General features: G+C 37.3%; 1 protein-coding gene across 3 annotated transcripts in view; it reads left to right on the forward strand.

Moving 5' to 3' along the window:
* The window catches only part of KLHL4 (kelch like family member 4), a 94,812-nt gene extending 79,843 nt beyond the window's left edge, over positions 1–14,969 (forward strand). For 2 of the 3 annotated variants that reach the window (XM_075106659.1, XM_075106657.1), the window contains exons 6-11: positions 314–500; positions 3,590–3,814; positions 5,701–5,863; positions 8,888–9,100; positions 10,729–10,900; positions 11,618–14,969. In XM_075106659.1, coding sequence (XP_074962760.1) covers positions 314–500; positions 3,590–3,814; positions 5,701–5,863; positions 8,888–9,100; positions 10,729–10,900; positions 11,618–11,677 — 1,020 coding nt within the window. In that variant the 3' untranslated portion in view covers positions 11,678–14,969. The remainder of the gene's footprint in view (positions 1–313; positions 501–3,589; positions 3,815–5,700; positions 5,864–8,887; positions 9,101–10,728; positions 10,901–11,617) is intronic. The other variant, XM_075106658.1, reaches the window with a different exon arrangement.
* Positions 14,970–15,210: the final 241 nt, after the last annotated feature.

Genomic DNA, 15,210 nt, shown 5'->3' on the forward strand with positions numbered 1-15,210 from the left:
GAGATTGCCAGTATTATACATTAGATTTGCTTGCACTGACATCAAATGGAGTTTTGCATTCAGAGGGTACAGTGTTACATTTGAAATTTTAACCTTTTCTAAAGTTTAAAAGAAAGTTTTTGGGAAAAATAAAGCAAAGACATAATACTTAGAGTCTTTTTCCCCCATGTGTATATCGTTTCGCTCACATTAAATCAGCTTGAGTGAGGGGTGAACTGACAATGAGTGTTTGTAGCTACAAATACTGATTACTAAAGTACATACAATTGTAATGATTTAGATATACACAAGACCCTCACTTTTCATTTCTTAGTTATTAGCCGATCTAGAAAATAGTCCAATGTTTGCAGACGACCTAGAATGTCAGAAACTTCTTATGGAGGCTATGAAGTACCATCTTCTACCAGAAAGACGGTCCATGATGCAGAGTCCTCGAACTAAGCCTAGAAAATCTACAGTGGGTGCACTTTATGCTGTAGGAGGTATGGATGCCACTAAAGGTAAGTTCAGGATTTAATCATATTAATTATATTACAGACACCCGGAGAATATGTGACAATTATTTAAAGATTTCTGTTAGGAAAACAGCAATTTAGGAATGAAAAAGAGGGGGGTGGGAAATCACAGAGCACAATCCTATGTGTTAGGTGTTCTTTCTTCTTGCAAGAATCATATGGCTGTAAATGGCATGCATACACCCTGAAGTGCAGACTAAAGAAATTTTATTCAGATGGTGATTTTAAAATCAAGTTTTATAAGAGTCCGTGCGTATAGTTTGACTTTACAAATGAGAAGAAAAAATTAATATTCAAAATATTTCAAGATTTATTTAAATGTTGTTTTAGAACCCTGTGCTCCATTTCTTGACAAAAGTTTGAAGGCTGGAAAAATTTTTAAAGCAGAAAATAAAACCAAAAAGCGTTACTAAACTACTGAGAACTCTTAGATAAAGCTTATTAATCCTTATTATGGCATTTCAGATGGAAAGATTTGTACTTTTTCATGAGTGCAACTGTATGTGCAGCTTTTCCTTTGAGGACTTCATACAGGGTTGTTGGTTTTTTTTCCAGATTTGTAACTGAAAGTTAAATGTAATAAATGTATTCCAGTTTTTATTATTTGGTTTTCACTACTGCAATCAGCTTACAGCCTTTCACATTAAACTATTCTATTTAGCAGGCAGTATATGAAATAATTTTCCACAGGAACCTTAACTTCAAACCCACAGCTTGGAGCCAAAGACCTGTAATTAGTTTAAAGTCTAGCGACTTGCTGAACAGTATTACTTTTAGCTGTGTGAGCTCACTTTTAATAGAATCACAAAGTGAATCCATTTCATGGTGCAAAAAGATGCTGATTACTGGTTTTTCTTATGTGAGAGATCTTGCAGTCCTACCTTACTGTATCTATGCAATCAAATAAAGTGCAAAACACCCATTCATTGCCATCACAACATGAAAACACTCCTTCCTAGGACAGTTTAGCCAAATAAAGTTAAATGGTAGCAATACATATAATTTCATTAGCAATACTGGTTATTTATGAATTATATAAAACAATCAAGAATTCAATGGAATCTTTAAACAAACTTCTACCAAAGTAAGAATAAGATTTTCTAATAGGCTTTTCTCAGTAAAGGTTTTGCAAAGAAAGTGCTATTTCAATCAACATCTGCACTTCCTGTTGGTGCCTCTTTATCTTATTGCCTTGGAATAACACCAATTGTTTGAACTTTTGCCTTTTGATGGTTAAGAAGAACAGCACTTCCTCTCCTCCCTGCTGTCCTCTACAGCTCTGACTCATACTTTGAGTCTGTGCTGGATTGTAAGATAAAGGAAACGGCACCTAAGAGACTACAACGCTCTGAGAAGGAGGAACTACCACCTCTGGCAATAATACGCTTTCTGCGATAAAGAAAACTCTCAGGGAATGCCAGGTTTGGCTTTGTGCTTATCTCAGGTGGTATATTAAGTCAAATCTCAACTTTAAATGATCAAAAGAAGATCAAAGAGTCACTTTTGGGCTGGTATTTTGGAAAATGTGAATGTGTCTAAACCAGATTAACTTTCAAAACCTACCTTCAAGCCTCTGTAAAAATTACAGCCTACAGGCTGTGTATGAACTCATTGTATGCCTTAATGTGTTTTTCCTGTTTTTTAGTTAGTATGCGAGATACTTCTTTTGAAGCTGAGAACTTTGGGGCACACTAGTATTAGCATAGAATAAAGGAGAAGGAATCAAAGCAAAGAAGAGCAAACAGACTAACAGGATGGAAAGAACAGTCAAAGAAATCTGGTTGCTCAGAATAAAGGAAAACAAGAAAGGGGGAAAAGTAGAATTTCTTTTATTGCAGATGGATCTGGTAGTTTCTTTCCCATGCATCCTGTGCATCTGGAAAAGCATGTAGAGGAAAGAAAAGATATCATGAGATAAGCTCTTATTTCACTAAATTTATTGACTATTGCAGATGATCTCTAGCAGATCTCTGAACCAAATGCTGCTTTTCTTTTCTGCTTTATTGCATGGTTGTTTTTCCTGTTGTAAATCATTCCTTAGCCACTAACTGCCTGTTGTAATTCTCAAAATACTCCTTCTCTAGTCCCAAATCCCAGCCAAGGAACAAGCAGGAAATCAGCTCTCTTTTTTGCATCTGGTTGCCTTCAGCTGAGCTGAAGCTGGGCTCCGGGGTGCACTGCATGCGCAACTGCCAATTGCCTCGTCCACCCTGGTTGTTACTCAGCCATTCCCCACTGTGCTAAAGCAGCTCTCCAAGGTGCAATTACAGCTGCTGAGCGACTGCCAGGAGCCAGCGCATGGAAAAGTGTTGGGTTTGAATGGCAGAGCGCTAGGGCCTTATGAACAGTTGCAGTAAAAACATTACGAGAAGTTCAGTGACCTGAAAAAAATGAAAATACAGCTTATACATTACAGCAGGCAAGCAGTTATTGCAAGGCAGCTGCAAAGGTGAACCTCAGGGAAGCCACCTGTGGGAAGCAAGAGTGTAGACACACGCAACTCCGCCTCTGCCTGTCTCCATCATAGAAAGGAAAATATCCAAACTATTCATGAAGTTGCAGCCCAAGTCCTAAGTCAGGCAGACACGTGGATACATTTCTAGTTTTTGATATCACTTATGGTTTAAGCAAAAACATGGTTAAAGAGTGCATAGTTGTGAGGTACCATATTCAGAAGGAATTAAATAAAACCACCAAAACCAAACCACAAAACACTACCTACCCTCCTGGTATTTAAATGAGTAACATATTTAACCTATCTTCAAAATTTCCAGTATTAAAAAATTTGCTGGCATTTAATTCTGCATCTTCTTGCCACCAGTTTATTCTCATAAATTTGACTAACATATAGGCGTGCCGTTAATGCAGCTTTCTCACTAGATTCATGTTTTGTAGCTGAATTTCTCAGGGAGACAAAGTAAAAGTCCACACAGAGAATTTCAGTGTTCTACAATTTAATAAAGTTTTGGGTTGTACTGGCTGGACTGTACAGTCCTGCAATCCTGCAGCAGGTCTACTGATTGCTGGGTACTGCTCAGTTCATGGCTATCTCAGAATACTCACGTTTTTAACAGGTACCACTACAATTGAAAAATATGACCTTAGGACTAATAGTTGGATACAAATTGGTACCATGAACGGTAGGCGGTTACAGTTTGGAGTTGCAGTAATTGACAACAAGCTCTACATCGTGGGAGGAAGGGATGGTCTGAAAACGTCTAACATCGTCGAATGTTTCAACCCTATCACCAAAGTTTGGACTATAATGCCTCCTATGTCAACACACAGACATGGCCTAGGTAAGAGGCACTCTTTCCGTGTAAATACCTTGGATCATATCCCAATGTATTTTGACGCGAACATTGTTAACATAGCTTTTTAAAGCATTCAATAACATGTGGCAGTATTTGTAAGAGATATTTTTAAGGCAGAGTTGCCTGTTGCCATGATTTTATGGCAGTGATATTTATTAGCGTTGACCTAACTTCACTGGTCTCCCAGACTTAATTTCACTTTTAGAAAATTCCAAAATATAAGCAACAGTGAAAATAAGCAACTCTTCATCGAATTTAGTGCTTAAGAGACATGTTTGTAATATAATAACAATTTGATTTTCAGTTTTATTTAAATTATGGCTTAAGCTGGGCCCACAGGTACAAAACACCTTTGAAGTTCAGATCAGAGAATTACTCACACTGAAGAAAACATTGCAGTAAGGAAATAAGTACAACCTCACTGATTTTAATGTAATTTCATGAAGTTTTACAGAGCTCTGTCATGGCTTAGTAACTGTGGGTCTTTACTGGGTGATAATCCTTAATATTATTCACAGTGAATGAATAATATGAATATGAAAACTAGAATTTATTTCTGGAACTATAAGAAATAAGGATAAGTTTACAGTTGAGGATACTAAGGGAGGGAATATGATGATTTCTGAATGATTTATATAGCACGATTCTTATGAAAAAGCTGGCTTCTCTTAAGTTTACAGAAACAGGTATTTCTTGCAATCGCTGGTAAGTTCAAATAACATAGAATATTTTTATTCTAGTGAATAATAGAAAAAGATTGATCCAGAATTATTTGGTAAACCTTTGTGGCCTATAACACCTTCTGCACCGCTTGACAGATAAAAGTGTGGTGTAGGGTTCTTACCAGCTAGTCTGTAAAATCTGTTAAACACTAGTAGGTAGCAAAGGAAAAGAAGACAAAACAGACTAAATAAATCTCATTGAAGTCTTTATAATTACCAACTGCAGGGGCACAATTCTACCCAACAAGTAGGTCAGAGTGGCAAATTTGAGTGCCCAAAGTGAGGCTTCTGTCTGTGCCTCAGCCTGGTTTGCAAAGCTGCCTTACGCTTACAGCTCCTATTAGCTTCAATGTGATTTTGTGGAGAGTTAGCACTTTTGAAAAAATCAGGCCATGTATATTTAGGCCTGAAAAGACAGATTTAGAAAACCTTTAAGCAGCCAGATTCAAACATTTTGCCTTTCCTAACAAAGGGAGCAAACAGCAGCAGCGCCCCAAAGGGGAGGCACCAAAGCCCTTCTCTCTGGAGAAGGACAATGACACAGGATATGTCCACACAGAGCTTTGCAGAGACAGCCAAGTTCACTCTCCTGTGCCTCAAGGACAACAGATACAAGCCAGCTCTTATCCAAAAGTGTGTTCCCCTTAAGGCATTAAAATGTTCTGGTACTTTAGCTAGTAAGGACAGCCAGCTAGCCACCCACTCAGGCTTCATGCTGGTGGGACTACAGAGCTGCAGCTAGCTCAGAATAATGGATAGTTGGTTGGCTTGGGCATATTTGTCATTGCATGGCTCAATCTTTGCCTTTCTTTAAGAGAGTAGTGTTGTTTCTCATTTAGATGCTCAAATTTGATTCAGGACAATGTCAACAGAAGTGGAAGAGGTGAAAGTGCAAGAAAAGAACATCAGAACTAAAGCAGCTTTCCTTTAATCTTTTGGCAAACAATAATGCTTATTCAGGAAAAGACTGTATATGAAGTATTTTTTTATATTTGTTTATTCTGCCAAATGAAAAGGCGGCTTCTAAGTAGTTTAATACCAGCTGAAATTGCTTATCTGCATACAGGGAATTGAAATATGAAGTTAATACACATATTGGTCACTGAAATTATTAGATACTGTGATTTGTCCCTAATTCTATCTTTTAAGGAGTAGCAATGCTTGAAGGACCAATGTATGCTGTCGGTGGCCACGATGGATGGAGTTACCTTAATACCGTAGAAAGATGGGACCCACAAGCACGGCAATGGAATTACGTTGCTAGCATGTCAACCCCGAGAAGCACTGTAGGGGTTGCAGCGTTAAATAGCAAGTATGTCAACAGGAAAAACTCTCTTTTCTTTTTCATTTGCTTCCTTCCTTGGAAATACAGTTTCTTAAATTTTCTTTCAATCTTATCGTAATTAATCACCTCAAGAAAACAAAGAGAAATGTAATGCACAAAAATAAGAAAGAGAAGCTTTTCCTCTGTTGTGTGGCAAATTGTTTTCAAACTCACGGTCATGTTTTAAACGTATGTCAGCCCTTTTAAGTTATAGCACTGTGAAAATGTTATTACATGCATATCAGAACTTCACCTAGAATACAACTTATGAGGATATAAGATTAGCTACTTTAAAAGAAATATTCCAAATTTATGTTTACATGTTAAAATCAATGTGTCTAAGGAAGGACCCTTTGGAAGAACTTGTGCAGAGACAAAGTCATTCCTCTCATTTTACATCTCCTCCATGCACGTACAACTTTAACATACAAGTTCACAGTCAGGAATAACTTTTAAAAGGTTAAAGGTATATGGTGTGTTCAGTGAAAGAAAGGCTAGTTTAATAATTAGGTATGGAATAAACAGCCTTCTGTGAGTCTTATCCTACCCAGATTTATTCTGCCCTTCATCTATTGCTTAAATATACCGAGACCATGTGTTCACCCTACATCGGTTTTCCCAACAAGATTTTAAAAACTTATTTAAACATCCTCCTAAGACACTAAAGCTACTCAAGCATTTTTACATGGGAATAGACACATGTGCGGATCTAGTGTGTAACCTGTATCAAACAGTGTGTTACAGCTTGTTTTACATTCCTATTTAAAGTAGTCGTATTTCAGCACAAGGAAGAACAATTAATAAATTAACGCCTAACAGAATTCTGTTTTCCTTTTTCAGCCACCTAGTCTGGTGCTGGAATTACAAAAGCCTTGTAAAAGACCCCAGTTTATGTTGGAGAGCATGGCTTAAGCCAACCTGCCTTCTTATTTAGAATAGAATAGAATATTTCAGTTGGAAGGGACCTACAGCGATCATCTAGTCCAACCGCCTGACCAAGTTAAGGCATGTTCTTAAGGGCATTCTCCAAATGCCTCAAACACTGACAAGCTTGGGGCACCGACCATCTCTCTAGGAATCCTGTTTAAACCTATGGACAGCAATTTGCAGTGACAGTTTGTAGGGGCTGGGAGTATTACAGTTGCAGGCAGACAGCTGCAATTATTCTGAAACTATCACTGGCTTCCCTGTTCACTTCTTAAACTCCAGAGAAAGAGAAAGAGGAGAAACAAACATGCCAGCAAACAGATATTTGCAAATGCAAAACTTCATATGCAAGGCAGAGTTCTGTATTCAAATATGACATGATTTTAATCATTAACTCAAAATCCAAGAGAGGCAGAACTGCCTGTTTGAGTCCCTGCCTGTCTCAGAGGAAATGTTCTCAGCATAAACTTCACCAGAAACGCCTGTTGGTACCTTCCACAACAACATGCAGGAAACCACTTTGTCAAAGAGGAAATCCAGCCTGATCCTGACCATGTTCTCAATCACTCCCCATACAAGCTGTCTCCAGCCTGGCTTAAATCACATCTGTTAGTCTAGTGATGTAATTTCTGGCACACCAGGGAAAGCCAAGATCAAATGTCCATCATTCAGTGCTACTGCCGCGGTCAGACCAAGCAGAATGCTTCTCCTTTTCCTGTTTCCCTAAGTGACATTGTATTTCTTTTTTCTATTCAACCCACCAGAAAACACTTTACGTTACTGTGCAGCAACACTTTTTGACCAATCCATGGTCTATTGAAAACATCAGTCAATAATGGCATATTTGTTCTTTTCCTTAGAGAATAGGAAACAGTACCATGTTTCTAGACACGTTATGGAAAACAAAAAATCCCAACCAATCTGTTTGTATATACAGCGATTTCCTCTCCCGTGAAAGCTGTGTAAACAGGTAGACTGTATCTAATGGCATGATGTGAAAAGAAAACAAATAAAATCCTCAAGATTTTTATGGGTCAAGCAACAAACTGCACAGCAGAACCCACGTCTCTCTTCCATTCACAAACATTAGAAGAGAGCTAGAAATTTTGTATTCTAACAGTGGTCAAGAACTTGCTAGTTAAACTGTACATGAGAGTGGTCTACACATTTTCCAGTCACTGGAGAGAAACAGGCACTTCTCAAGCAACATCCAACTGATCTGTTTTAGGCGACTTATTCTGGACAAGTCCACGTGTTCCCCAGGTCTCTAATTAGTTGCACTAAGTAATTCCATTTCATGGCAGTAAGTGACAGCCAGGATTTGAAAGAGACCTGACAAACTGGCACACTCAACATCTGAACACGTCTGCCTTTACATCCAGTACGCATACTATCATAGTCTCGCAGCATCCAAGTTAGCTTGAAATACAAATGAAATTCAGGCTTTGTAAAATTCATTGACAAAAAGCCACAACACCCCCACGCTTCTTAATGTCAATTTTCGCCACTTACTCTTACGTGTTTTCCCAGCGTCAGCTGGTTTAAGTCTAAGTGCCTTTAGGCTGAACTGACAAGACGACATACCTGTACGGTAACATCTGTCCAGCGATTTTCTTAAATACAAATATTCAGGAAAACATATTTGATATAGTTTTGACATACATTTTTGATATGTAATGATGCTATTAAAGTTCTTTTACATATTAACAGTATAGGAAAAATGCTTAATACAACAGTAAGGTGTGAAATACTCCATAAGTCTGTCACACTACCCATATGTTTGAAACATATGTGGCATCTTTCAATTAAATTCCACCTATAGCTCACATTTAAATAAACTAACATGCATTTCTAAGCTTAATTTTCATATATGACTGCTTGAAAAGTTACACTGCAAATGAAGACTATAACTTCCTTCACAGAGCATGCAAACCCCTTTGGGCAAGGAAGGTTCCAGAGCACAGCTGTCAGGTAGCAAATAATGGGCATAATGATAATTTTAAAGTGGTCGACCAAATAAAATTCCTATTAAAATGAGAGACTAAAGGCTAAAATGTTTTGCCTTCTTGTGGGTAATTATCCCAGACTGTACGCTGTTGGTGGACGAGATGGGAGCTCCTGCTTAAAATCAATGGAATGTTTCGATCCGCACACAAACAAGTGGAGTATATGTGCTTCCATGTCCAAGAGACGAGGCGGTGTTGGTGTTGCAACGTACAACGGGTTTTTATATGCTGTGGGAGGTCACGATGCACCTGCTTCCAACCACTGTTCTCGACTTTCTGACTGTGTAGAAAGGTAAGGTTTGTTTTTTTTTCCTTTCACATTCCAGGAAGGAAATATAAAATAATTTATAGCAACAAGTGAAACCTCTTTACAAGTGGAATGTTAAGTTTGTAAGACATGTTATATTTTTTAAAATAATATTTTGAGCAGAAAAACTGGTTTCCAATGCTCTTTTGATAACAAAACAATTAACCCTCAGAAGCAAATTCCCCCGGCACCGCTTTCTATTTGGGCTGCCCAGGAGCCAGGTAAAGCCAACTTAGTCAGTGAGACAAATTCAGCATGTGACCTTTCTATTTCTCAAGTGACAAAACCCAGGTTTGGGCTACTTGTGTCATATATTGTACGAACTAAATACGTTTCAATTGTCTCTTCCTCCAGTAATTTTGCTGATATTGACCAAAATCTTAAAAATGTAACAGATGTCACACACTCAAACAGGCAGTAGTCACTGCAGAGTATTTTCTCGTGGAGGAGACTGATAGAGCTGAGTTTCTGTAAGAAGCTGTGCTGCCAATAGGAAATAAGGCTAAAACATATGGGAAGGGGCTGACTTAGCAAGGGGGGGAAAAAAAAAAAAGTAAACATGACCAAAGCAAACTCCTTTAGCTTGAATTCACGCTTTAAAACTAGATAGTGCATTAATATATTGGCCTAATGATTTTGGTAGCACACAGCTGTAGGCAGTGAAATCTTGGCTTTATATCCATTTCTCAAAGTAATTACTTTCCAAAATGAAAATACAGTTTATCTCATCCTTATTTAATCCTAGTTTTGCATTCACCACTGATGAGCACAGTTCTTAAGAAAATGCAAATTCTGGACATTTCTTTTCAGAAAGAGAAGTATTGTGTGTCAAATGTTGCTTTGCTCCTGTGGTGGCATGCAGCACAATGTAGGAGGACAAGAGAACACTTGAGCCCTGGGTGAGAAGGGAACATAATGAGCAGGGACAACTCCTCTGGCTGTTCAATGGGCTGAGGGTATCCATTGACACTCTAGCGTCATTTGGGGACAAGAAAGGAAAACTGAGCAAGTATTCAGCTCCCTGCTATGAATAACAATGGCTAAGTTTTGTTCTCAGATGGTGTAAAGCTGGAACTGCCCCAGAATTCACTTGCATTTATATTAGAAGTTGACTGAATACATATCGGAAATAAAGTCAACACTGGTGTAAAATACTGCGACGCATTTTATGTTACAAACTTGTATCAACTATATGAGATATTTAACTTTTATAGTGAAATTTTCTGAAAACATTAGTTCTGACAAGAAACAGAAAACAAAAATCTCTATGGAGAAAGGAAAAATATTGTATTGAAATTAACTTTGCTGAGTCAACTGGTGGCCATGCTAGCATTCCTCAGGCCTCATTTATATCCAAAATGCATAGATCATTTAATTTGATAGAAATGGAGAGACTGTAATCAAAAAGCAAAAATATGGGCATTTTTCATGTGCTTGAAGACCCCTCTAGTGGCTAAATTAGGTATTTAATCACGGTACTCATAATTCTCTATACTAGTTCATGTTGTAAGCCGAACTACAATACAGGAGAAAAATAAGCAAATATCAGTAATTTAAATTTGAAATGCACTTCTGCAATATATTTTTCTAACTTTGATCATAAAACATCCTAGGTATGATCCTAAAACAGATGCTTGGACAACAGTGGCACCCTTGAGCGTACCTCGGGATGCTGTTGGGATTTGTCCTCTGGGGGACAGATTATATGCCGTTGGGGGCTATGATGGCCACACGTACCTGGATACTGTGGAGTCCTACGATGCTCAAAATAATGAGTGGACAGAGGTAATAGGAAGAATTACCTAGTAAATAATAGGAATTCTTCCTGCAGATGGGAAGAATTCTGTCCAAAAAATGGGCAAAAGTGATTATGTTGCAAAATCATCACTGGTTTTGTGAGAAATAATATATTAGGATGCTGTAATACTGTAGTTGGGCTTGTATAAAATATTGGTTGCCTCTCCCGTGAAATAACTGTATAAAATTTTTCAGACTAGAGGCTGGAGGCAGCGCGTGGGCAAGTAGACCACGTTGCACAAATTATTTTATGCTTGAAATGCTTGAAGTGCTTAAATTTGCCGTTGTTTGAGCTGGCATGAGTTTGTCAGCAATGCCCTCTACTGGAGGCACTTTCAAGTTTTCATATTTATGATCATGACTGTTGAGACCAAGAGGAAATATTAATAATGTCAAGATCCTTCTGTAGCTACACAGTCCAAGTTTTTTGAACATCGGATATGAAAATATTTTGTAAAAGTTAAGAGCAACAGCACCAGCCTACACTCCTGTGGCTCTCAGCAGCTCCTAAAGCCTTCTGCCAAAAAGCCAAACCTGTGTTTTCAGACCCCTAGTTAAATGGAATTTTTTAGCAGCACATTACTTTGAATGAACAAATTGCTTTCCTTTTAACCTGCAAGTAATTTCTTCTAGTCCTATCCGTAGGAGTCTACTAAAAATATTTCCTCCTTTTCCTTTTTTTTTTTTTCTTTCCCCCTTTTTTAGGAAGTTCCTGTCAATATTGGAAGGGCTGGAGCATGTGTTGTCGTTGTGAAGTTGCCCTGATGACCATAAGTATTGTGAAACTAAACTTTGAGTGGAGTTTCATGAAGAAACTTTTCCAGAAAGCAGTACAAACTAGACAGATCTTAGCAGCCCTCCATTTTAGAGAATACTTATCTCTGAGCCATGATTCTATTAGAGCACAAAAGTGTCTTCCTGCATTACAAAAATCAGAGAATTTTGCATAAGTGAATTATTTTATTATGCCTAATACATAAAGCTTCAATAATATGTTTAAATTGTTCAGGTTTGTTACAGAAGTGTATCTGTTATTTATAAAATGCAATAGTAATGTGATAAATTGGTGTATAAGATTCCATAAACCTTTTTCTTTTCTATGTTGGCAGTAATGTAATGTTTACAAAGAGAACTATATTTTAGGTAAATGAAAATTAATAAGAGAAACACTTTCAACAAAAAAAAAGTACAGAAGGAAATATTTGCCTATAAATACCACTGGCAACAGAATATTCTCTGCAGAATTAACTTCATTTCTACATTCAGAAATTAAATTACTAAATTAACTTTAAAATTGAATCAGAGAAGAATAGAATTTGGTCGCTATTCAACCTCCAGCATTGCTAGTACTGTGACAGAACACCATTTTTAGCGGTATATTAAATGGAATAGTGCGAGCTAAGAAATATTGGGGTTAAGGTAACTTTATGTTATCAAGTATGTGCCAAAAGAAAGAAATCTCTTTTGTCAAAACACAATGCTAATATAATTTGCTATCATTTTCACAGTGCGTAGATATGTGACATTTTAACGCTGATCAGTGTGTCAGGGTATCCACGGATTTGTCTTTGCCCACTAACCATCTGTTGTTATGTGTTAAACTAATCTGACTATTCTTGGGATAATCACCGTGCATTAAATTTTAAAACAATAATGTAATTACATTCCTTGAATATAACTTACACAATTAAATTTTTATATCATATTGATATGACAATCTTTGACCTCAGCTGAAGATTACCAGCTTTCTCTCGTGTACAGTAGAAATATGGTAAGAAAAAAAACCACATCCACTGTGTAGCGTTGTATACAATTTGTATAAGCATGTGTATGTTTTATTTGAAATTAAGGCAATGCTAAGATTCAAGAATAAACAGGAAAAGAATCACCTGAAAACAGCACATAATATTCCACATGCATGATAATTTCTTTTTGTGTGCCAATTTCTAAAGAAGGTTTTGATTTATTTCCCATTAATTTCTTTTTTTTCTAACAATTTCAAATGCTGAAAGTGTATTTTAGAAAAAAGAATGTATGTAAGATATTCTATGCTGTAAAGCACAACATTTGGACAGTATCTACCTTAGTGTTTGTTATGTTGTTTTGTCAGTATCAGAGAATTCAGGAGAGATGAAAATTCTCTGAACATATAGACTAACTTTCCTGATAGAATACTGTGTTTTCAGAATTCAGCAATATACTATTTAAAAAAATATATAGCATTAATCCTGTTAAATGCTTCTAAAGGTGAAGTCTCATAAGCATATTTATAAAAGGAAAAACATTTTTAACAATCAATTATGTTTATATATAGCATGCTACATTCAAATAAATTTTACTTTCTCTGCTAAGAAAATTTAGACTATATTTTAACAACTTTGTGGGCTTTATTTTACATCTTTTCAAGAATAGAAAGCACAGAAGTATCAATCTTATTTTTGTACTCTAAAAGAACAAAAGATCCTGTCTTAGTGCCCTTGCTGCATCTGGCCCACATAAACTAAAATCTACCTTCCTTCTAGCGCTTCTTTTTAGATGAAGTTCATCTTTTTTCTGTCTTTGAGTAAAAAAATAGTTACCCCCACTGTCGTACCAGGCTGCCTTTTCCATGAAAGAGGCTCACGCACCCCAGCCCTTGGCAACCTGGGCCGATTGCCTGCAGAGGCCTGAAAGTGCAGTACATTTTAAGATTATTTCTTTTGGGGTCATTACATGAGGTTGCCCTACAACAGAAACTTGTCAGTGTATCTGCTTAGAACTATCTTCATTTAGCTGTGAATTTCTAGATCAACACACAAATCTCTTGCTCACTTGGTGGGCCAGGAAACAAACTTTATTTCATGACTATTTTCATTTTGCATCTCTTTTTGTGGAGAAAAAACCCAAACAAACAACAAAACAACCCCACAAAACCCACTACCAACACAAAACGACACAAAGAGCCAAGCAAATGGGGAGCAAACCCAGCTAGTGGGACGCAGGTTAGAGAATTCACATCAGAGATGGAAGGTATCTTTATTTCCGACCAAATCAATATTCTGAAGCAAATGCAAGGGGCTCACCACCAAACCTGACAGTGAATCTGCACAGTAACGCATTTGTGAATGTGAGGTAGATATTATTTTTATCTGTCTCTCTCCCCTGTCCTAAAGGGAAAATGTCTGACCACCTACTTAGAACATCTTTTTGCAGCCAATAGTATTTTTATTATTATTTTATTAGTATTTTTTTATTAATTTTTGCCCTATTCAGTGCCATCTCTGCTTTGGTCATTCAACAGCCAGGTGCACTCTTTTATATAAATAAAGACTTGTGTGGATCAGAGGGAGGGGGTCACATCAGTTGCTCATCATTCAGGCTCTAAATCATGCTTTTATCATGATCTCTTGTAACAGCACATCTCAGTTTCAAGTAACCGGTATAACCTCATTTATTCTGCTCTCATTTGGAAAGCACTGATACTGAATGCCCATATTTAAAACTCTAAAATGTGAATTATACAATGTGCAACTATTGGCAGGATATGTGCAAGAGGCACATCAGAATAGACCCTGATAAACTGGTGGTACCAAAGGTGCTTTCTCATAGATCCTTTGCCTGGAACTTGAAGTTTGCTTGGGGTAACAGAAGGCACAAAGCCTCAAGCGAGAGAAAGCAGGCACGGGTCCTTAGTTAGCAGAGTGGTTTACAAAATATGAAACCATCTCTCAAAACTTAATCAAGTCCACAGTAAGGAAAGAAAATGAAGACTTGGGCGTAGAAGAGGTCAGGTTTGAAGAACAGAGACTGTGGGTGAGTACCTTAACACAAGCGCACAGGAGCAGCCCTTGAGAGCTGCATGCCTTGCAAAGGTTATGACTGCAGGGATGACACAGACCTCCCCTGCCTTCCTCCCCTCTTTCAGCTTGCAAATTTTACCAACTGTTTCATCAGTAAACCAGGCACCTGACACTTAGGAAACACACCTAAATGTGAATAATCCCCTTAAACATTTTTAAATAAATATACTGCCATTTCTGTAGTTTAATAAAGTCTCAAAAAGAATATCAGAAGAAAATTGTGCTTTCTGTATTTCTTTACTGTTCTCTAAAGAAATCGTGTCATGAGGTTTGCGTATTTTAAAAAAGAGCATAAGAAAGAAAAAAATGTAGCATTGTTTTAGCCTGCAGCATGCAGATATATCTATCAGTCTGATAAATTCAGTAGCTCTTCCTATCATGAACTACAACTACTGAGACAGGGTATGTGAATATTTGCATGTGTGTGGTATGTGATGAGATGGTCTACGAATTTCTATG

The sequence above is a fragment of the Phalacrocorax aristotelis genome, chromosome 11, assembly GCF_949628215.1.
Source record: "Phalacrocorax aristotelis chromosome 11, bGulAri2.1, whole genome shotgun sequence".
Classification (NCBI taxonomy): domain Eukaryota; kingdom Metazoa; phylum Chordata; class Aves; order Suliformes; family Phalacrocoracidae; genus Phalacrocorax; species Phalacrocorax aristotelis.